This window comes from Chiloscyllium punctatum, chromosome 3, assembly GCF_047496795.1.
Source record: "Chiloscyllium punctatum isolate Juve2018m chromosome 3, sChiPun1.3, whole genome shotgun sequence".
Classification (NCBI taxonomy): domain Eukaryota; kingdom Metazoa; phylum Chordata; class Chondrichthyes; order Orectolobiformes; family Hemiscylliidae; genus Chiloscyllium; species Chiloscyllium punctatum.
In genome coordinates this window covers 149101407-149125901 of record NC_092741.1, presented here as the reverse complement: position 1 = coordinate 149125901, position 24495 = coordinate 149101407, and the positions used below count along the sequence as shown (strand labels likewise).

Sequence of the window (24495 nt, the reverse complement as noted above, 5' to 3'; positions counted from 1 at the left end):
GGCACTCATCCACAGATTCAATCAATAAGCACATCGACCTGGACCCAATATACCGACCACTGCAGCGGACAGCTGGAACTGACAACCGGAAGCAGCAGATTCAAACCACTACAAATGCCGGAGGAAAGATCACAGAAGCGCTTCACAGGAGGCTCCCAAGCACTGAGGATGTCACCTAGGCAGGGGACGAAACATCTGCAACACAAATTCCCAGCTCGGCGAACAGAACCACAACACTGTAGCTCAATGACACTGGTTGAGGTGACTTTGGTTTTTGCTTGAAGGCGGTGTGAGGTTGAATAATTTTCCACTGGTTCTGTAGATTAGCTCCACTCTAGTGGGGAGCTTGTTGGTGGTGAGCTGAATCACTGCAGTGAGATAGATCAAGAACAGTGTTGGGGTGATGTGCAGCCCTGCTTGACACCAGTCCAAATGGTGCATGGGTTGGTGGTTGAGCCACTTCCAAGTCATCGTGGAACAGGCGAAGGATGGTAACCAACTTCATGGTGCAACCAAAGCAGATAAGGTCTTCCCTGTTGAGGTATTGACGTGTGAAATGAAGAGCTCCTGCTGCAGCTACATGCCCAGAGGAGAGCATCCTGGGAGAGCTCTGATATGCCACAGTAGCAGAAAGAAACCCCAACTTCTAGCTGAAACCAAGAGAAAAACTGCCTATGACAGCAACTGCTTAAAGCTAAACCTAAAATCTTAAGAAAGAAAGCCTGGTCTGTTAAAGCTGGCAACAACCAGCCAGGCTGCCTCTATTTTTCCAACTTTTAAAAAAATCCCGAGGCTTCACAAGCTGTTTACTTTCTTACAGACAGGTCGTTACATCTCATTCAATCTCTTAATAATAAAACCCAGGATAAAATAACCTTTGAAAGCTACAGCATCATAATAAGTGGAAGTCTTATATAACATGCATGTTTGGTTTTGAAAAACGAAACCACATTCTAGTTGAACCATATTAATAAGAAAGCTTCTATTTTTTTCCTATGTTAAACTAGAAAAATGAACACAAAAATAAAATTATCTCTTTTGGGGGCTGGAGCAATAAGCCATGCATAATATAAATGGTTGGTGTGTTGCCTCCCAGGTACCAGGGTTCATGTCATGTTTTTGGGATCCTTGAGGGGAAGGTGGCGCAGCCCCAGGTCATGTCCACATAGGCACCAGGTAGGAAGAGAGATGGGGATTTAAGGCAGAAAGTCAGGGAGCTAGCTTGGAAGCTTAGAGTTAGAATAAACAGAGTTGTTATCTCTGGTTTGTTGCCTCTGCCACATGCTAGTGAGGCGAGGAATAGGGAGAGAGAGGAATTGAACATGTGGCTACAGGAATGGTGTAGGAGGGGGGGTTTTGGATTGCTGGATAATTGAGGCTTTTTCTGGGGTAGATGGGACCTTGACAAACAGGATGGTCTTCATCTGAACCAGAGGGATACCAATGCCCTAGGGGGAATATTTGCTAATGTTGTTCAGGAACCTGAATTGCAGTTCGAGTAGACAGGAGGTTGAAAGTAGTGAGGTCCGAAATAAGGTTTCAAGGTCGCGAGAAGGCACCAGCAAACAAGAATTTGGTTTGAAGTGTGTCTATTTCAGCAGCAGGAGCATCCGGAATAAGGTGGGTGAACTTGCAGCATGGGTTAATACCAGGGATTTCAATGTTGTGGCCATTTCGGAGACATGGGTAGAGCAGGGACAGGAATGGTTGTTGCAGGTTCTGGGATTTAGATGTTTCAGTAAGAACAGAGAAAATGGTAAAAGGGGGTGGGGAAGAGTGTGGCATTGTTAGTCAAGGACAGTATTACTGTTGCAGAAAAGAGATTTGATGACTCGTCTACTGAGGTAGTTAGAAACAAGAAAGGAGAGGTCATCCTGTTGAGAGTAGTAGGGGCATGGAACGCACTCCCTGCAGCAGTAATATACTCCGTAACTTTATGGGCATTCAAATGGTCATTGGATGATCATATGGACGAGAATGGAATAGTATAGGTTAAATGGGCTTCAGATTGGTTTCACAGAGCAGTACAACATTGAGGGCCGAAGGGCCTGTACTGCACTGTAATGTTCTATGTTCTATAAACAAATGTACAATACATTAAACTGAATAATAATTGACTTGCATTGTGTTTCATTTTTTTTCAAGGTAATAATGGCAAGAATAAGAATAATTACATTTGTCTGCTTTAGGATGAAGAAACAAGTAAATTGACCATATGTAACAAGTTATCCTTTGGAATTGGAGGTATTCCATATGAGATGGTTAGAAGTATTTTAGGATTCTTCCTGCAAATGTTTCTACTTGATGTTGCACAGGTATATATACAGTATTCAATAGTTGTCATAAGTACATTTTTAAAAATCTTTTTGAGAGCTGTTATTTATGTTTAACCATATATATTAATTGAGCTGATTGAGTCTACCAGGCAACATCCTAGTAAATCTCCTCTGAACTCTTTCCAAAGCTTCCATGTCCTTCCTATAATGTGGTGACCAGTATTGTACACAGTACTCCAAGTGCGGCCACACCAGAGTTTTGTACAGCTGCAGCACAACTTCACGGCTCTGAAACTCAATCCTTCTAACAATAAAAGCTAACACACCGTATGCCTTCTTAACAACCCTATCAACCTGGGTGGCAACTTTCATGGATCTGTGTACCTGGACACCGAGATCTCTCTGCTCATCTACACTACCAAGAATCTTACCATTCACCCAGTATTCTGCATTCCTGTTACTACATGGCTACAATGTACAAATGCTTATCATATGATGAGTTTCATCATCAGCTTAAAAGTTTTGCAGGGAATAGCCTAGAATGCATGAGTAAATGGGCATGGTGAGAGGATAGGTAGGTACGTTGATGTAACAGCATGAATCAATAGATGGGTGAGGTGGTTCAGTGGCAGGGTTAGCTTGGTGATGTGGCGAATTGGTGAAGCGGCTGGTGTACAGGATGGCAGATCGGTGAGGTGTTACATATGTAGGATGATAGGTGTGAAAAGTGTCAGGCAGGTAGGGTGTTAGTTGGTTAAGTGGCAAGCAATTAGGGTGGCAGGTGGGTGAGCTGAAATGTTGGTGTTGTGCTAGGCAGATGAGTGAGGAGTGGATCAGGGTAGTCTGGGGAGAACAATAACACAGCCTTCAGTGTGTGTGTATCTCTCTCTCTCTCTCTCTCTCTCTGTTTTCTGTGTCTCTGGAACTTGTTTCCAGTTCCAACCTGCTCAGTTGGCTGAGATCCAGTCAATTTCATTTGAAAATAACTCCTCAGCTCCTTCACATCATTTCTTGATGTGAAATTATGCAGCCATCCTTGTAAATTAAAACCAGTTCTTCCTCCTTGACTCCACAGTTTTTAAAGATGCAAAAAAAAATTATTCAACTAACAAGAGTTCACTATCATTTTGGGATAGCATGTAATCAAAGACAGTTGTGCATTTAACGTATTCCTTTATTTTCCTCGTTTAAATTAAGAAAGACTTTAATGTTAACTATTACCTTATTTCTTTATTTTTCTACTTATTCTATGAAGTAATGCTTAATTTCTTAACTTTGTGTTTCTCTTACTACTTTGTACCTGAATTTATGTACCTCAGTGTCTTGGTACTTGAGATGGCACCTTGTGTGGCAACATTACACCTTTTTCATATACTCCTGTACTTCTATACTTGAGTACACATGACAACAAAAATAATCTAAATCTAATACACCAAGACAAGTTTTGAACTAATTGACATATGTACCTACATTTAGCACCTTCTTGCAGACACAGAAATATGCTTTTCATGTTGCATGAGTATTTTCCAAATAGGTACACTGTCAATGAAAGCTATTTATTTACTCGCATGCTGGGTATTATTTTTTATTCATTTGCGGAATGCTTTAACTATCCGTACCTGGCTTTGAGTAATGAGCTGCCTTTTTGAGCCAAGCTGTTCATGTTGTGTAATACACCCAAGTACAGTAGGAGCTGAGTTCCAGGATTTTCACCCACTCTTGGAGACAGAGCCAAAATTTGTGGATTTACACAAGCTGGTAAGTAGCTTGAACATTTGTGCGATAACTCTCACTGTTCTTTCCAATTCCGATGTAAGTTTATTTGTACCTAACGAGAAGAAAAGGTCACATATAATAGATGAGAACAAATGTGAACCAGATGGAATTCTTTCAGTTACCACCTGTTGACTTCCTGTGAGGAGCGAATTATCCAAATTCTGTGATGGAAAGCTGTACTCTGTTGGAAAAGAAATGAGAATTGGAGGGTTTCTCCCAACTCAGAGACAGTGTTATTTTGCTTATTTTTCCTTCTCTTCTACTCTTGCACTCATGCACTTACATAATCTATAACACAACAACATAACACAGATTGAACTTGATTGTCTTGATAGAATATTGTTTTCTTTGGCTTATTTGTCATGAAAATGCACTGGGAATACTTTTGTGTTGCGTTTTTGTTGGCCTGGCATTACCAGGGCTGCTATGAAGAGTCTAACAGTGGTGTTTAATTCTAAATTGTTCAATGTTACTTCATAAGGTGGGCTGTTCATCTCAGAAATTAGTCGAGTAAACTACCTATACAGCAATTATATTAAAATTTTCACATTGTGAGACCAAACGATTCAAATGCTTCAGATGTGGTCTCACCAATGCCCTGAACAACTGTAGGAAAACTTCCCTACTTTTATATTCCAATCTTCTTGAAATAAATGATAACATCCCATCGTTTCTCCAACTTGTTCGTTTATCTTCATACAAATTTTATGTGATTCATCCAGGACATTGCGATCTCTCTGTAGGAGCTAGATCTTCAATCTTTTTCCCTTTAGTTAGAATTCTGCTTTTCCATTCTTCCTGCCAAAATTGGTAAATTGACATCTACCCACGGTATACTCCATGTGCCAAATTTCTGCCCATTCACTTAACCCATCCTTTATAGATTCCCAATCTCTTATCAACAACTTACTTTTCTATCTACCTGTGTGCCCAAGTTTGGTTTCTGGTCAATGCTAACTCCTGGATATTGATATTAGGGCATTCAACAATGGTGACACCTTTGACTGTCAAGGATAGATGGTCAGATTCTTTCTGTTTGCCGTGTGCTTGTATGACATGAATGTTAGGAGAAAGTGAGGACTGCAGGTGCTGGAGATCAGAGCTGAAAAATGTGTTGCTGGAAAAGCGCAGCAGGTCAGGCAGCATCCAAGGAGCAGGAGAATCGATGTTTCGGTCATAAGCGCTTCTTCAGGAATGAGGAGGGTGTGCCAAGCAGGCTAAGATAAAAGGTAGGGAGGAGGGACTTGGGGGAGGGGTGTTGGGAATGTGATAGGTGGAAAGAGGTTAAGGTGAGGGCGATAGGCCGGAGAGGGGATGGTGGCGGAGAGGTCGGGAAGAAGATTGGAGGTCAAGAAGGCGGTGCTGAGTTCGAGGGTTGGGACTGAGAAAAGGTGGGGGTGGGGGGAAGGGAAATGAGAAAGCTGGACAAATCTGCATTCATCCCTTGTGGTTGGAGGGTTCCTAGGCGGAAGATGAGGTGCTCTTCCTCCAGGCATCGTGTTGCCATGGTCTGGCATTGGAGGAGGCCAAGGACCTGCATGTCCTTAGCGGAGTGGGAGGGGGAGTTAAAGTGATCAGCCACGGGGCGGTTGGGTGGGTGTCCCAGAGGTGTTCTCTGAAACGTTCCGCAAGTAGGTTGCCTGTCTCCCCAATGTAGAGGGGGCCACATTGGGTGCAGCAGATGCAGTAAATGATGTGTGTGGAGATGCAGGTGAATTTGTGACGGATATGGAAGGATCCCTTGGGGCCTTGGAGGGAAGTGAGCAGGGAGATGTGGGCGCAAGTTTTGCATTTCTTGCGGTTGCAGGGCAAGGTGCCGGGAGTGGAGGTTGGATTGGTGGGGGGGTGTGGACCTGACAAGGGAGTCACGGAGGGAGTGGTCTTTCCGGAACGCTGATAGGGGAGGTGAGGGAAATATATCCTTGGTCGTGGGGTCTGTTTGGATGTGGCGGTAATGACGAAGGATGATACGATGTATCTGGAGGTTGGTAGGGTGGTAGGTGAGGACCAGTGGGGTTCTGTCCTGGTGGTGATTGGAGGGGCAGGGTTCAAGGGCGGAGGAGCTGGAAGTGGAGGAGATGCGGTGGACAGCATTGTCAACCACATCTGAAGGGAAATTGCGGTCTTTGAAGAAGGAAGCCATCTGAATTATTCGGTATTGGAATTGGTCCTTCTGGGAGCAGATGCGGCACAGGCGAAGGAATTGGGAATATGGGATGGTGTTTTTACAGGGGGAGGAAGAACGCCTAATCTTCCGCCTAGGAACCCTCCAACCACAAGGGATGAATGTAGATTTCTCCAGCTTTCTTATTTCCCCTCCCCCGCACCTTATCTCAGTCCCAACCCTTGGACTCAGCACCGCCTTCTTGACCTGCAATCTTCTTCCTGACATCTCTGCCCCCACCCCCTCTCTGGCCTATCACCCTCACCTTAACCTTCTTCCACCTATCGCATTCCCAACGCCCCTCCCCCAAGTCCCTCCTCCCTACCTTTTATCTTAGCCTGCTTGATAAAGAAGGGCTTATGCCCAAAATGTTGATTCTCCTGCTCCTTGGATGCTGCCTGACCTGCTGCACATTTTCCAGCAACACATTTTTCTGGCATGAATGTTCACTGTGTTATGAAAGCTCATATTTAATAATTTTTGTGGACTTGTGTTTCAGAAGTTGTGGATACTTGGATTGAGTGTTTTTAATTTAAGGATACTGGAACATTTTTGTTTTAATAACGTATTTCTTGGTAGCTAAGTGTCTTGAAATATCTGCTTAGTTACTAGAGGACACCCTGCCGAGGGGTCAAGTTCCAATGTTTTCTTTGAACACTTTGTGGAGTGGTTGCTAGCGAGCCTGATGAAGGAGTGGAGCTTCTCAACCTCGGTCTCTTGATTCTGTAAAAGGAGTTTGGTGCAGTGCCACATTACAGACAGCCGAGAAAAGGTGAACTTCATGGAATGCAGAGACAGCATAACGTGGAGGCAAAACTGTCTGAGTGATCGGAAACAGAGTAATCATTAATTGGTCATTTTTGGGCTTGCAGAGAGTTTATAGTGGCATTCCTCGGGGTCATTATTGGAACCAATGCTTTTCTTAATAAATATTAATGAGTTAGATCTTGGTCTACAATGGTCAATTATAAAGCTTGCAAATAATACTAAGCTGAGAGGAAATCTGTGTAGAACTTAAAAAGGACAGAGACAAGTTGGTGGACTGGACAGACTGATGATGTTCAAGACAGAGAAGTGTGAGGGGATGCATTTTTTTAGCAAAAATATGGGCAAACAACGTAAACTCAGGACACGATGCTAAATGGGTTGCTGGAGCAGGGGGACCTCGGTGTGTATACTTTTCTTTTTTTTTCTTCCGTTCATCTCAAATAACAGCATGATGCTAGAAATTCTTACCCAGGCTCAAAAATGACTGTTCCGATCAAATTTATTCGGGAGTGTACTTTTCTGTCATCACCATTTAAATAGCTTCACAGAGGCTGATATCCTTTCATCAAGTTACCCTTCGTTTACATGTGGAAAGACCTTGACACTGATCCAGCTTACTCAGAGCCAGCTCGCAGTGTGACACGATGCCTAACACTCCTGCTTTTGTTTTTCCTTTTTTTTTTCTTTTTTTTTAAATTCCTCAGTGTGTATATGCTGTAATAATGGAATGTGGAAGACTCCCCAGGTATGTCCTGTACACAGGATAAATCGAAACTGGATTACTACCACACGTTGACCTCTATCCTCACGAAAGTGATGGAAGTTGTCATCAACAGTGCTATCAAGCAAAACCTGTTCAGCAATAAAGTGCTCACTGCAGCTCAGTTTGGGTTCACCAGGGCCAATCAGCTCTCGACTTCATGACAGTCTTGGCTCAAACATGGCCAAAGGAACTGAATTCCAGAGGTGAGCTGCAAGTGACACCCTTGACATCGAGATTGCATTCTAACCAGAGTCATATCTTCCAATAAGGAAGATGGTCATGGTTGTTAGAGGTCAGTCATCTCAGCTCCAGGATATCTCTGCAGGAGTTCCTCAGAGTAGTGTCCTAAGCCCAAACATCTTCACCTGCATCATCAAAGACCTTTCCTCTAACATTAATTCAGAGGTGGAGATATTTGCTAATGATCAGCACCATTAGTAATTCCTCAGATACTGACGCTGTCCATATTCAGAAGCAGTATAACTGGACGATGTCCAAGTTTGGGCTAAAAGAAATGGCAAATAACATATTTGCCACAGAAATGCCAGGTGTTATGGACTAGGCCGGACCACTCACAACATTCTTAAGCAGGCAGCCCCAGACCATAACTTTGCAATTTGTTTCAGTAAGTGTACAGTGAAAATTGCCCAGAGTAAGTTAGCTAGGTTGACTACCAGGTTTTAAAACAGACAAAAATTTATTCACAAAGGTACACAATGAAACACAAAGAATAGAATAAAGAATACCTAAAGAACTCAGTCTATTCAATCTAGACTTAATTATGCTGTTCCAAATATACACAACAATCCAAATAAGCAAACCCCTTAAACACAGTAAAAATGAAACAAAGGCTTACAGGTTGAAGTTAGAAAGGCAGAAGGAGAGAGAGTTTAGCAGCCTGCTTCCACACAGCCCACTGCTGAACTCCCTAACTCATTCTGGACTGAACTTGTCAACTTCCCCCGCCCTTGACTTATACAGGTTACTTCTATAAACATAAAAGCTTTGGCCTAAGTTTAATCTCTTTACATATAAACAAAACGTCCTCTAATCTCTGTACCAAACCCAGCCATTTCAGAGCCCGACCTGTTTATGGCCCCTTTGAAAAAACCCAAGGACACAGTATCCTTGAGAAAAGGAACAGCTTTTAGAAAATAGACCAGCTTTGTGACACTGGCAATGAGCACTTTATATAAGAGACAATTTAACCACTGCCCCTTGATATTCAATAGCATTGCCATCACTCAATCCCTCACCATCAACATCCTGGGGATTATCATTGATCAGAAACTTAACTGGATTTACCACATAAATACAGTGTCTCCAAGGGCAGATCAGAGGTTAGGAATACTGCAGTGAGTAACTCACCTCCTGACTCCCCAAAGCATGTCTACCATCTACAATGCACAAGGAAATATGATGGAATACTCATACTTACCTGGGTGGGTGCAGCTCCAACTACACTCAAGAAACTTGACATCATCCAGGACAAAGCAACATGCTTGATTGGCACCACATCCACAGGCATTCAATCAATCAATCATTGATGTGTAGAAGTGGCATTGTATATGAGTTGCACTGCAGATGTTCACCCAACATCCTTAGACAGCACCTTTCAAATTCATGACTACTACCATCTTTAAGGACAAGGGCATCAGATGTATGGAAACAGCATGACCTGTAAGTTCCCCTTTAAGCCACTCAACATCCTGACTGGGAAATATATCATCATTCCTTCAATGTTGCTGGGTCAAAATTATGGAATTCCCTCCCTAAGGGCGTTGTGGGTGTACTTACACCAAATAAACGGCTCCGGTTCAGGAAGACAGCACACCACCACCTTCTCAGGGCTAATTAGGTATGGGCAATGAATGTTGGCCCAGCCAGCGACACCCAGCTCCATGAGTGAACAAACATAAATAAATAAAGCATACAATATACCAGGATTTACTAATACGGTTATAGATTGCATCAGCAATGACATATTGCTAAACTGGTATATTTGTTTGACTTCAGCTGCAGTATTGTGTAAAGTTCCGGGCAGCACATTACAGGAAGGATGTGAGTACATTGGAGAGAGGGCAGAGGAGGTTTGTGAATGTGGTACCAGGGATGAGAAACTTCATTTATGAGTTGGAGATGCCAATGTTGGACTGGGGTATACAAAGTTACAAATCACACATTACCAGGTTATAGTCCAACAGGTTTAATTGGAAGCACAAGCTTTCGAAGCGACGCTCCTTCATCAGGTGGAAGGAGAGGCACTCCGAAAACTCGTGCTTCCAATTAAACCTATTGGACTATAACCTGGTAATGTGTGATTTGTAACTTCATTTCTGAGGATAGACTGGAGAGGTTGGGACCGGAGAAAAGAAAGCTGAGAGGAGATCTGACAGACATTTTTAAAACCAAGAAATGGAATGGATAAGGAGGAACTGTTCCTGCTTGTAAAAAGATCGAGAACAAGAGGGTATGGATTTAAAGTGATTTGAAAAGAGGCAAATTAGAATGAGAAAAAAATGTTTTCAGTCAGCAAGTGGTTTGGGACTGGAATACACTGTGGAAGTGCGATGGTGCCATTGAAGTATTCAAGGGATAATTATTTAAAACAACATGCAAGGGTGTGGGGAAAGACAGAAGAGTTGGACAAAGTCATGTTGTTCATTTAGAGACCTGGTCCAGACAGAATAATACATGTACAGACCCCTTCATCCAAAATCCGAAAGAACTCTGAAATCCAAAGTTTCATTGTGAAGTTTTTTTCTGTATAACAAGGTTGTTTGGCATGCAAACAGGTGACCCAACTCCACACCCACTCAACCCACATCATTCAGATGTGACATGGTGGCGTGGCCCAGCACTGGCAGGTGTCAGTTGTGTCTCAGCCATTTGGTAAAGTTTTTCTTTATTTCAGTGTGAAAGTGTCATTTATTCTGAAATCAGAAAAATTCCGAAATCCGAAAAACTGGCCCCAAGGATTTCCGATAAAGGATTGTGCACCTGTACTACATTGTAACATTTCTGTGATTCTGTGTGGTATTTGTTCTGTGTTTTGTGCACAAGACATTCCTGGATCAGTTTTTCATTGCCATGTACATGTCAGTATTGTAGATGTTCTAGACTCGCTTAGCTAGGGGAACAGCTAGTTCTGGAGCACGTGGCTTCAGCAGGGTTTATTTTCTCAGTAGCTTTACCCAGAAGGGCTCTCTGGCTGCTGATGTCTGTGTCTTAATGGCTGGCTCAATGTTCGTTATCATATCCCACAGCCTGGGATTCCCTTGTCATAAAAAAATGATTTCACTGCTTTGCAATTTGTTGCCTGCTAGTCGGGTACTGGTAGCAAATATTTTGCCTGCAACACTATGAATTGCAGATGTCAGCAAAGCACAAAATAAAATTGGGTTTGCAAGTAAGTACAAAAACTGGGCTGCTGCTGAAAGCAGAATAAAAACAGTATTGTAAATAATACAGAGATAAAATCCTAATGACCGGTAAACAGAGTCAAATTCTAGAAGTATAATAACACTCTGTTTAAGAATGCAGCCTCATCAGCCAGAGCTGGGAGTTACTGAACTGCTTCCACCTGGATGCCTAGTAATGGATCTTTCAGACAATAGCTCAGAATTTGCTAGAATTATGTATTTGCTTCTGAACTCCATAACTGAGACTGTTACACGAGGTGATTTGTCAGTGACAAACTTATGTACACTAGAATATGACACAGCAACAGCAATTGAGAAACCGCTTGCAATCAGTTCTGATTTTTATCATTACAACATCACTGCAGTATCTGACCATTTTAATTTTCCTGGTTCACAAAGGCATCCATTCAACCTGTGATTCCAATTTTGCAGACTTACCAAAATTCTGGTAACCAGGTTATCCATTTTGTTTGCTGAAATTGTTGAAATACAACTAGTTTAAGCATCGGAGTAAGGATGTCTTGGAGTAGTTATACAGGGTTTTGGTGAGGCCACTCCTTGAGTATTGTGTGGAGTTTTGGTCTCCTAGTCTGAGGAAGAGTATTCTTGGTCTTGAGGGAGTCCAGTGAAGGTTCACCAGATTGACTTCCGGATGGCAGGACTGACATATGAGGAAAGAGTGGATAGACTGGGCTTGTACTCGCTGGAATTTAGAAGAATAGAAGGGATCTCTGAGAAACATATAAAATCCTGATGAAACTGGACAGGCTAAATGTGGGAAGAGTGTTCCCAATGTTGGGGAAGTCAAGAACTAGGAGAAAGTGAGGACTGCAGATGCTAGAGATTAGAGTCGAGTGTGGTGCCGGAAAGGCACTGCAGGTCAGGCAGTATCCAAGGAGCAGGGGAATCGATGTTTTGGGCATAAGCCTTCATCAGGAATGAGATTTATGGGCCGGGGGGGCTGAGAGGAAAACAGGAGGGGGGTGGAGATGGGGAGGGAAGGTAGCTGAAAATGCAATAGGTAGATGCAACAGGGGAGAAGGTGGTAGGTCAGAGAGGAGGAATGTCACCTACTGTATTGGATGCTCCCAATGTGGTCTCCTCTACATTGGGGAGACAGGATGCCAACTTACAGATAGTTTCAGAGAACATCTCTGGGACACCTGCACCAACCAACCCCAATGCCCTGTTGCTGAACACTTCAACTCCCCCTCCCACTTCACCAAGGACATGCAGGTCCTGGGCTTCCGCCTTGCCAAACCGTAATCACCCAACCCCTGGAGGAAGAACGCCTCATCTTCTGCCTTGGAACTCTGCAACCACACAGGATTAATGTGAATTTCACTGGTTTCCCCATTTCTCCTCCCCGCACCTTATCCTAGTCCCAAGCCTCCGACTCAGAACTGCCTTCTTGACCTGTCCATCGTCTTTCTGATCTATCTGCCCCACCCTCCTCTCCAATTTATCACTTTCTCCCCCACCTTCATCTACCTATTGCATCCTCAGCAACCTTCCAACACCCCCCTCCCCATTTATCTCAAGCCTCATTCCCGCTGAAGGGCTCATGCCTGAAATGTTTATTCTCCTGCTCCTCGGATGCTGCTTGACCCGCTGTGCTTTTCCAGCATCACACTCTCGACCCCAAAGTCTAGAACAAGGGTTTACAGACTACAAATAAGGGATAAACCATTTGGGACTGAGATGAGGAAGAATTTCTTCATTCAGAGTTGGGAACCTGTTGAATTCTCTCCAGTGGGAAGCTGCTGAGGCCAGTTCATTAGATAGATTCAAGAGGGAGCTGTTTGTGGCCCTTGTGGCTAAAGGGATCAAGGGGGGATGGAGAGAGGGTGGGAATGGGATACTGTGATTGCATGATCAGCCACAATCACATTGAATAGTGGTGAAGGCTCGAAGGGTCGAATGGTGGAGTGGGAGGGGGAGTTGAAGTGTTCAGCTGCCACAGTGTAGGGATTCTATGACTCTATGAAGTGACTCTTCATTCATCCTTCACACAGCACCAAGTGTATGGTCAGGTTTTACAATGCACGGAGAAACAGGTCACCTTATTTTGCTCCATTGAAATCAAAGTCAGGTGAAATTCCGACAAGGAACACAAGCTTTCAGATATTGCCAATCCACCTTTTTTTGTCAAACCAGCATCTGTAAAACTTTATCTAAGTTCTTACCATGCTGTCATCTTTTGTGTAAGACAGCGCCCACTCATTTTATGAAAATAATGTATTACTCCATGCCATGTGTATATTCTCAAGGCAATGCAGATGCAATAATGTTCTATTTCTATCCCCATGAGTGGACTTTGTTAACAGATAAATTACACTTTGAATTGAGTGATGAATATTATCTCATATTAAATTGAAGCCAACCACACTTACAAATGCCCAGACATAGAGCATATGACCGGAGTGTACTTTACTGTAGATGCTGGAAATATGAAATATAAAACAGACAATTCTAGAAATACATAATAGGTCAGGCAGCAACTGTGGACAGAGAGGAGAATCAATGCCTCAGGTTCGTAACCCTCACCCTATTCTGATAAAGGGTGACTGAGCTGTGTTTATCACTGCATTTAATTTGCCAGATGTGCTGAGGATTTCCAAGACATTATTTTTCTATTGGAGCAAAAAAAACCTATGTTTGTAAAAAGGAAAGTCATGGTTTAACCAAATTATTGGAGTTCTTTGTAGAAGTAACGTGCTGTGGAAAGAGGATGCTGTACTGTAACTTAATTTCTAGAAGACATTTGAAAAGCTGCCATATCAAATATTATGGTGGGATATAAAAGCTCAAGGTGCAGGGTAACACTCAATGATCAGCTGGCTAACAGGAACAGAGGGCTGGTATAAATGGGTCATGTTTTGTTGACGATATGTAATAGGCCTCAGTGTTTTGCAATTCATAGAAAAGACTTAGATGAAGGGACCAAAGTTATAGTTGCTATATTTGCTGATGACACAATGATAGGCAAGTAATTGGTGAAGAGGACACAAGGAACATAAAGAGGATTGGACAGTTTAAGTGAGTGGGTAAAGATCCGGTAAATGGTGTGTAATGTGGGAAAATATGAGATTGTACGCTTTGGCAAGAAGAATAAACAACAATGCATTTTATTTAAGTGGCAAGAGATTGCAAGCTCTGAGATGCAGAGGAATCTGGGATTCTCTTGAACATGTATAATAAAAGGTTCAAAATATATGCAGTTTGGCAAGTGATTAGAAAAGTTAAGTGAATACTATCCTTTCATGTCAGGGGAATTGAATATAAAAGGTTAGGCTTCAGTTATACAGAGCATTGGTCAGGCTACAACTGGAGTTTGTGTAAACTATTTGGTCTCCTTATTTAAGGATGGATGTAAAAGAAAAAGTTTACCAGAACAATATTGTGAGTGGATTGCCTTATGAGGAAACATTTGACAGGTTAAGCTTGTACCTATTGGAATTTAGAACAGTAAAATGTGACTTAATTGAAATGTAAATATAAGATCCTGAGGAACCTTGTGAGGTTGCATGTGGAAAGAGTATGTATTCTTGTGAGAGAATTTAAAATTAGAGATAAAATGGGTTCACCCATTTAAGATAGAGATGAGGAGAATTCGTTTTTGTTTTCAGAGAGTAATGAGTCTTTGGAACTCTCTTCCACAATAGGAAGGGGAAGCAGGGGCTTTGAATCATTCTAGGGCAAAGTGAGATGGATTCTTTACAGAAAGGAGGCAAAAAGTTCTTGTTGGTGGGTGAGAATATGGAGTAATTAGATTAACCATGATATTACTGAATGATAGAACAAGGAAGGGCCCAAGTCCTGGTCACCAGGGGATGGAAGAGGTTCCAGGTCTGAGCTAAGGAGTTGAGTTCGATGAACGTTGACCTTGCATTCGCCTCTATTGGCATACATGTGGAGCTGACCTCTATTCAGAATTCATTTGAAAGTGGTGGCATGCAATGGTAGTTGTGGGTTAAGCTTACTTTATTTTCAGCTAAGTGCTAGTTACATTGAGTTTTTTTGGAGAAAATTTTACTACAAGGTCTATCAGGTTTTCTCATCATACCTTATCAGTTATGCCTCATGAACCACTTAACCCACTCCTATAGTGTCGCACTTGTTCAGTTCTAGCCCCATCCCACCAGAGCCACTCACCACTGTCAGGAATTGACCAGCAACGCGGGTGTCAACTTTAAAAAGCTGCTGTACACCCAAAACTGCCCTGCACAGTCCTTGACATTATTTGCAGACAATATTGAACGATGGAACTGGCTTGAAGGAGCAAGTGATCCCTTGTTGCTCTTAATTAATACATCAATATGTAAAACCATAGAATCCCTACAGTGTGGAAACAGGCCATTTGGCCTATCAAGTCCACACTGACCCTCCAGAGAGCATCCCACCCATCCCATATTTCCCACGACTAACCCACCTAGCGTGCATAACCCTGGGTACTATGGGCAGTTTACTGTGGACGATCCACCTAACCTCCACATCTTTGAACTGTGGGAGGAAACCCATGCAGGCACAGGGAGAATGTGCAAACTCCACTCAGAGGGTGGAATTGAACTTGGGTCCCTGGTGCTATGAGTCAGCAGTACTAACCACTGATCCACCAGGCCACCATATATACATTATTACATGGCCCCAAGTCTATGTTAACAAGGAAGGAGAAGGGGTTTGGGTCTTAGGAGCTGACTAACTCTGCGTGCAAGCCCCTGGACTGGTATCAGGGGCTGCTCTGGACTTACAATAGCAGGAACACCTCAGTGAAGTCTATCACTCATGACCTCACTGTGGACTGTTGGCAAAAAGGACAAACTTCCCGGTTTGTGCCTATACTAAACAGTACAGTAATATGGCAGGGCAGAGGCACCTGAAGGACCATCAACCTAGTGAAAGCTACTCTTCAGTCTGCCCAAAACTTGTTGGCCTTCCAGAGCAAGGAGCTGACCCTGACCAAGTGTTGCAGACTGGCACATTTGGGGCAGCTGCGACCAAGGCACTTTGGGGAAAGGCCACTGTCTGAGGTCTTCCTGCTGAAGGTAAATTGGAGTCCATTCAGTTATTGGAACCTCCCACTACCTCAAATATATGTCAATATAATCTTGCACAAGTAAGAAATGCCTTGGGTTTGTTTGTTGCTTAGAGTCATACTCCAATGTTTGTTTGTCTCTTCATATGCTACTGTTCAGCACCGAACTGCTTCAGTGACCATGTATGTATGTGAAGATATTTTTATGAATAAAGTATATTTTTGAAATTTAAAAAAAAACCTCTGGTGGAGAGGGGAAAGTGCAAGGTGGGAAGACAAGGACGGAAAACTGTGACCAACCAGGCATGCTCCGAGTGAGTGTGCACATAGGTAGCAAGTGATTAGACCAGGCCTACAGATTGGTGCAGTACATTAGCTGGGAGCATGCCCCTGAGCATGCACTTAAAAATGTGTTGCTGGAAAAGCGCAGCAGGTCAGGCAGCATCAAAGGAACAGGAGAATCGATGTTTCGGGCATAAGCCCTTCTTGATTCTCCTGTTCCTTTGATGCTGCCTGACCTGCTGCGCTTTTCCAGCAACACATTTTTAAGCTCTGATCTCCAGCATCTGCAGTCCTCACTTTCTCCTGAGCATGCACTGTCAAGAATCATTTTACTGATGTTTTGTCTTTGTGGAACAATTTTCAGTGATTGATTCTTTGAAATAAAAAGTAATTTAATTGCAATGACAGTTGCTGGTGCTCTTAATGTTGAGATAAGCCTCCCTGGATTTCTCGCAGAATCATGCCAAAAATCTCACCTTCACCCATTTCATCCAGACATGCGTGTGTGTCTGTGTGTCTGTGTGTGCGTTTGTGTATGACTCAGTATGTGTCTCTATGTGTGTGCTGAGAAGTGTGTTTGCATCAGAATTGATAAATTTGTGAACTCGCATACACGCAGACACATGCACAAACCCATGCACATACACCCACACACACCCATGCACATACACCCACACACACATCCATGCGCATACACACACCCATGCACATACACCCACACACACACCCATACACACACATCCATGCGCATACACACACCCATGCACATACACCCACATACACACCCATACACACACATCCATGCGCATACACACACCCATGCACATACACCCACACACACACCCATGCACACACATCCATGCGCATACACACACCCATGCACATACACATGCAGACAGAAAGACAGACAGACACACCCATGCACACCTACAGAGGTGAACCACTTCAGTTAGAAAGATAGACTGCAAACAGTGTGACTGTTTTCCTTGGAGAAGACCAGGCAAAGAGACCTGACGGAAGTTTACAAAATCATGAGGAGTCAGGACAGAATAAGTAGGGATAGACATTTCCTACCCTTCTTTAAGGATCAACAATGCGAGGGCAGTTTAAAACAGTTTTGAAAAGAAGCAAACATTAGAAAGCACTTTCACACATGGGTAGTTAAGGCGTAGAATTCACTACCTGGACATGTAGTAGAGGCGGGTTCAATTGAGGAATTCAAGAGGCCATTAGGTGATTATTTGAATCAAAATAATATGCAAGTTAATGCAGGAGAATGGTTGAGTCATGTTGCTTGTTTGGCGAGACAGTGCAGGTACAGTGGCCTCTCCATGCACCATTATAGTTCTGTGATTCTTCAGTAAACTCTCACTCCAGCTTCATACCAACAACCTCTTCTCTCCTTCTCCTTTTCCTGGTATAGACAGCTTCTTCCCCCCACTGCAGACAACTTGATCCCCAACAGACAACCTCTCCCTCAAAGCCTCTCTTGCCTTTTGCCGATTTGTGATGGCCCTCCGTGTTCAGGCCTCAGGCTGAATGAAGCCTCTCACCTTCACACTGTTCTGTGTTCACCCAAATGTAGATTGTTTCTAGCATCATACAGCATGGAAGCAGACCCTTTGGTCCAACTTGTCCATGCAGATCAAATATTCCCAAACTGAACTAGTCCCATTTGCCTATGTTTGGCCAACATCCCTCCCATATTTGCTGTTGATAGCAGAAGAAATCATTTCCCTTTCACCGTGATAAAGTGAAAAATGAATGCCCTGATTAGCCCAATCCTGTATTTCTATTTTGTGAGTTGAAATACTGTATTCTATTCACAGTTAAAAATACCTTTTGTTCTTGTTTTCAGATACCTCCATTTCATACTTCTTTTATATTGTTCTTTGGAAGAGTTTGTGATGCTGTCACTGATCCTGCTATTGGATGCTTAATCAGCAAAAGCAAATGGACAAAGATTGGGAGGTTAATGCCATGGTGAGTAAGCTTTATACACATTTTGAAACCCTAGCTCCGTGGTGAGAACCATTTACTGTTGCCACACATTTGGAGTGTGTTGTAAAAAAGAGCTTTGAGATCCCACCACTATTTAGAGTGCTACAGTCTTAGAGAAATAAAATTAAATAGATAACCAGGGCAAAAGAAAGACTCAGATTGAACAAGGGTTAGTACTTTCTTTATTATTCTCATTTGATGGGCCATGCACTCCTGATGTACTCAATTTATACAGCAAGATGGAATCTTGAACACCTATTCTTTAAATTATGAAATGCAGTCTGGGGCCAGACATATATCTTCCATGGTGTGAAACTCATATTTTAGAGTGGGCTCATTATGACCCTGGAATTTGTGCTTTGCAAAACAAAGTCATCTTGATGTGTGTGCACTGGGCGTTTACATGTTTTGTGGGTCTACATAATCAGTGGCACCTTTCAAAGTTAAGTTGGTAGTATGGCAGAACTTCACTCTGTCAACATAGAGTCCATTTAAATCAAACAAGTTGTTGAGGTTGATCAAGCTGTACCACCACCTTCTGAAACAAATGTATATATATATATATATATATAAAATAGGAAGAGTCATACAGCACGGAAACAAATCCTTCGGTCCAACTAGTACATGTGACAATGTTCCCAAACTAAACTAGTCGCACCTGCCTACATTTGGCCCATATCCCTCCAAACCTTTCCTATTCATGAACTTATCCAAATGCCTTTTAACTGTTGTAGCTGTACCCACTTCCATCACTTGCTCAGAAAGTTCATTCCACACATGAACTACTCTGTGTAACAACTCTGATTGCTTGCCAATCACTTTACCTAAACTCCTCAAGATTTTATAAACCTCATTAAAGTAACCCTTCAACGTCCTATGCTCCAGTGAACAGAGTTCCAGTCTTTTCAGTCTATTTATAGAACATAGAACATTACAGCACAGTACAGACCCTTCGACCCTTGGCATTGCACCACCCTGTGATACTAGTTTGAAACTCATCTAACCTTCTCGTCCATATGCCTATCCAATGACCATTTAAATGCCTATAAAGTTGGCGAGACCACAATTGTTGCAGGCAAGGCATTTCATGCCCCTACTACTCTCTGAGTAAAGAAATCAGCTCTGACATCTGTCCTATGCCTATCACCCCTCAATTTAAAGCTATGTCCCCTTGTGCTAGCCATCGCCATCCAAGGAAGAAGGATTTCACTGTCCACCCAATTGATTATCTTATATGTCTCAATTAAGTCACCTCTCAACCTTCTTCTCTCTAACGAAAACACCCTCAGCTCCTTCAACCTTTCCTCATAAGACCTTCCCTGCAAACCAGGCAACATCCTAGTAAATCACCTCTGCACCCTTTTTAAAGCTTCCACATCCTTCCTATAATGTGGTGACCAAAACTGCATGCAATACTTCAAGTGCAGCCGCACCAGTGTTTTGTACAGCTGCAGCATGACCTCATATTTGCAAAACTCAATCCCTCTACTAATAAAAGCTAACACACCTTATGCCTTCTTAATAGCGCTATCAACCTGGGTGGCAACTTTGAGAGATCTATGTATATTGATGCTGAGATCTCTCTGCTCATCTACACTACCAAGAATCTTACCATTCACCCAGTAGTCTGCATTCCTGTTACTCCTTCCAAAGTGAATTATCTCACACTTTTATGCATTAAACTCCATATGCCACCTCTCAGCCCAGCTCTGCAGCTCATCTATCTCCCTCTGTACCTTCCAGCTCAGCGATCAATGTGGTTTTCACCAATTTCCTCATTTCCCCTCGTCCCCACCTTACCCCAGTTCCAACCTTCCAGCTCAGCACTGTCCTCATGACCCATCCCATTTGTCTATCTTCTTTCCCCTCATCCACTCCACCCTCCCCTCAGACCTATCACCTTTACCACCACTGCCATTCACCTATTGCACTCTCAGCTACCTTACCCCCCGCTCCCCCCTCCCCCCCTCCATTTATCTCTCTACACCTGAGGTTCCCAGCCTCACTCCTGATTGAAGGCTTTTGCCCTAAATATTGATTTTTTTTGTTCCTTGGATGCTGCCTGACCTGCTGTGCTTTTCCAGCACTACACTCTAGGTTCTAATCTCTAGTATCTGCAGTACTCACTTTCACCTATGTCCCTCTATAACCTACAACATCGTTCGGCACTATCCACAACTGTACTGACCTTAGTTTTGTCTGCAAATTTATTAACTCATCCTTGTATGACCTCATCCAGATCGTTTATAAAAATGACAACAGCAGTAAACCAAAACAAATCCTTGCAGTACACCACTAATAACTGAACTCCAGGATGAACATTTACCATCAGCCACCACCCTCTGTCTTCTTTCAGCTAGCCAATTTCTGATCCAAACCACTAAATCGCCCTCAATTCCATGTCTCCATATTTTGTGCAGTAGCCTACCATGGGGAATCTTATCAAATGCCTTATTGAAATCCATATACACCACATCAACAACTTTACCATCATCCAGCTGTTTTGTCACCTTCTCAAAGAATTCAATAAGATTTGTAAGGCACGACCTACACTTCACAAAACCATGTTGACTATCCCTTATCAACTTATTCCTATCCCTTATCAACTTATTCCTGTTGAGATGATTATAAATCCTGTCTCTTATAATCCTTTCCAACACTTTACCCACAACCAAAGTAAGGCTCCCTGGTCTATAGTTACCAGGGTTGTCTGTATGTCACTTCTTGAACAAGGGGACAACATTTGCGATCCTCCAGTCTTCTGGTACTATTCCTGTAGACAATGACGACATAAAGATAAAAGCCAAAAGCTCGGCAGTTTCCTCCATGGCTTCCAAGAGAATCCCAGGATAAATCCCATCTGGCCCAGGGGATTTATCTGTATTCATGCTTTTCAGAATTTCAAACACCTCCTCCTTGTGAACCTCAATCTCATCTAGTCTAGGAGCCTGTTTCTCAGTATGTTCCTTGACAACATTTTTTTTTCCAGTGTGAGTACTGAGGAAATCATCATCATTTTATTATCATCTAGAAAGGAATAATTTGATTAGGGACAGTCAACACAGTTTTGTGAAGGGTTGGTCATGCCTCACTAACCTTATTGAGTTCTTCGAGAAGGTGACAAAACAGGTGGATAAAGGTAGGTGGTAGATGTGGCATATATGTACTTCAGTAAGGCATTTGATAAGGTTCCACATGGTAGGCTATTGCACAAAATATGGAGTTTTGAGATTGAAGGTGATTTTGTGGTTTGGATCAGAAATTGGCTAACTGAAAGAAGACAGAGGGTGGTGGTTGATGGGAAATGTTCATTCTGGAGCTCATTATCAGTGGAGAGCTGCAAGGATCTGTTTTGGTGCCACTGCTGTTTGTCATTTTTATAAATGATCTGGATGTGGGCGTAGAAGGATGGGTTAGTAAATTTATAGATGACACAAAGGTAGGCAAAGTTGTGGATAGTGCAGAAGGATGTTGTGGGTTACAGGGGGACATAGATAAGATACAGAGCTAGGCTGAGAAGTGACAAACAGAGTTTAATGTGGAAAAGTGTTAAGCAGTTCACTTCAGAAGAAGTAACAGGAATGCAGAGTACTGGGCTAATAGTAAAATTCTTGGCAGTGTAGATGATCAGGGATCTAGGTGTCCAGGTGCATAAATCCCTGGAAGTTGCCATCCAGGTTGATAGGGTTCTTAAGATGGCTTATGGTGTGTTCGCGTTTATTGATAGGGGGATTGAGTTTCGGAGCCATGAGGTCATGCTTCAGCTGTACAAGACACTGGTAAGGCCACACCTGGAGTATTGCGTGCAGTTCTGGTCACAGCATTATAGGGAGGATGTGGAAGCTTTGGAAAGGGTTCAGAGGTGACTTTATGAGGATGTTGCCTGATATGGAGGGAAGGTGTTACAAGGAAAAGTGGAAGGAACTGAGGCTGTTTTCATTGGAGAGAAGAAGGTTGAGAGATGACTTAATCAAGACATCTTAGACAATCAGAGGGTTAGATAGGTTGGACAGTGAGAGCCTTTTTCCTTGGATGGTGAAGGCTAACACAAGAGGACATAGGTATAAATTGAGGGGTAATAGATTTACGACAGATATCAGGGGTAGTTTCTTTACTCAGAGAATAGTAGAGGCATGGATCGGCCTGCCTGCAACGTTAGCAGACTCGCCGATGTTAGGGGCATTGGGCATACGTATGGATAATAATGGAACGGCGTAATTTCGATGGGTATCAGATTAACTTCACAGGTCAGCACAAAATCAAGGGCTGAAGGGCCTGTACTGTGCTTTAACGTTCTATGAAAAATATTCACTTAGCGCTTCCCCTAACTCCTCTGACTCCACACACAACTTCCCAAGACTGTCCTTGGTTGGTCCTAATCTTAGGTAAAAGCAATGACTGCAGATGCTGGAAACCAGAGTCTAGATTAGAGTGGTGCTGGAAAAGCACAGTAGTTCAGGCAGCATCCGAGGATTAGGACCCTTGGTCCTAATCTTACTCTAGTCATTCTTTTATCTCATATATACCTATAGGAAGCTTTAGGGTTTTCCCTGATCCTGTCCTCCAACAACTTCTCATGTCCCCTCCTCGCTTGTCTTTTGGTCTTTCCTAGCTACATTGTAACTCTCAAGCACCCTAACTGAACCATCACATCTCATTCTAACGTATGCCTTCTTCTTCTTGACAAGAGATTCAACTTCCTTGGTGAACCACAGATCCTGTGCTTGACAACTTGCTCCCTGTCTGTCAGGTACATACTTATCAAGGATCCGCAGTAGTTGTTCCTTGAGTAAGCTCCACATTTCAATTGGGCCCACCCCCTTCCTTCCTCATCCTATGCATTCTAAATCTGGTTTAAACACATTGTAATTGCCTTTCCCACAGCTGTAGCTCTTGCTCTCCAGTGTATACCTATCCCTATCCATCACTAAAGTAAACATAACTGAAATGTGGTCACTATTATCAAAACGCTCACCTACCTCCAAATCTAGCACCTGGCCAGGTTCATTTCCCAAATCTAATGTGGCCTCACCCCTTGTTGGCCTGTCTACATACTGTATCAGGAAACCCTCCTGCACACAATGGACAAAAACTGGCCCATCTAAAGGACTTGAACTATAGTATTCCCAGTCAATATTGGGGAAGTTAAAGTCTCCTATAACAACTACCCTGCCTCTCACTCCTATCAAGAATCATCTTTGCTATTCTTTCCTCTAAATCTCTGGAACTATTCAGAGGCCTATAGAAAACTCCCAACAGGGTGACCTCTCGTTTCCTGTTTCTAATCTCAGCCCATACTGCCTCAGTAGAGGAGTCCTCAAATGTCTTTGCTGCAACCGTAATACTGTCCTTGACTAACATTGCCCCACCCCCACCTCCTTTACTATTTTCTCTGTTCTTACCAAATCATCTAAATCCTAGAACCTGCAACAACCATTCCTGTCCCTGCTCTTCCCATGTCTCTGAAATGGCCACAACATCGAAATCCCAGGTAAAACCCATGCTGCAAGTTCACCCACCTTATTCTGGATGCTCCTGGCGTTGAAATGGACACACTTCAAACGTACGTTTTGCTTGCTGGTGCCCACTTGCAATCCTGAAACCTTATTTTGGACCTCCCTACTCTCAACTTCCTCTATACTCCAACTACAATTTAGGTTCCCAACCTCCTGCTGAATTAGTTTAAACCCACCCAAAAGCATTAGCAAATATCCCCCCAGGACATTGGTACCCCTCTGGTTCAGGTGAAGACTGACCTGTTTGTAGAGGTCCCACCTACCCCAGTTATCCAAGAATCCAAAACCCAATTATCCAAGAATCCAAAACCCTCCCTGCTGCACCATCCCTGTAGCCACGTATTCAACTCCTCACTCCCTATTCCTCGCCTTGCTAGCAGGTGGCATGGGCAACAAGCCAGAGGTAACAACTCTGTTTGTTCTCGCTGTAAGCTTCCACCCTAACTCCCTGAATTTCTGCCTTCACCCCCCATTTCTCTTCCTACCTATGTC

At 43.0% G+C, this 24495-nt stretch overlaps 1 protein-coding gene across 4 annotated transcripts in view; it reads left to right on the top strand.

Annotated features, from left to right (window-relative positions):
- The window catches only part of LOC140466666 (sodium-dependent lysophosphatidylcholine symporter 1-like), a 94258-nt gene that overhangs the window by 22571 nt on the left and 47192 nt on the right, over positions 1-24495 (top strand). For 2 of the 4 annotated variants that reach the window (XM_072562129.1, XM_072562111.1), the window contains exons 2-3: positions 2190-2315; positions 18345-18469. In XM_072562129.1, the coding sequence (XP_072418230.1) occupies positions 2190-2315; positions 18345-18469 (251 nt within the window). The remainder of the gene's footprint in view (positions 1-2189; positions 2316-18344; positions 18470-24495) is intronic. The other 2 variants (XM_072562139.1, XM_072562120.1) reach the window with 1 other exon arrangement.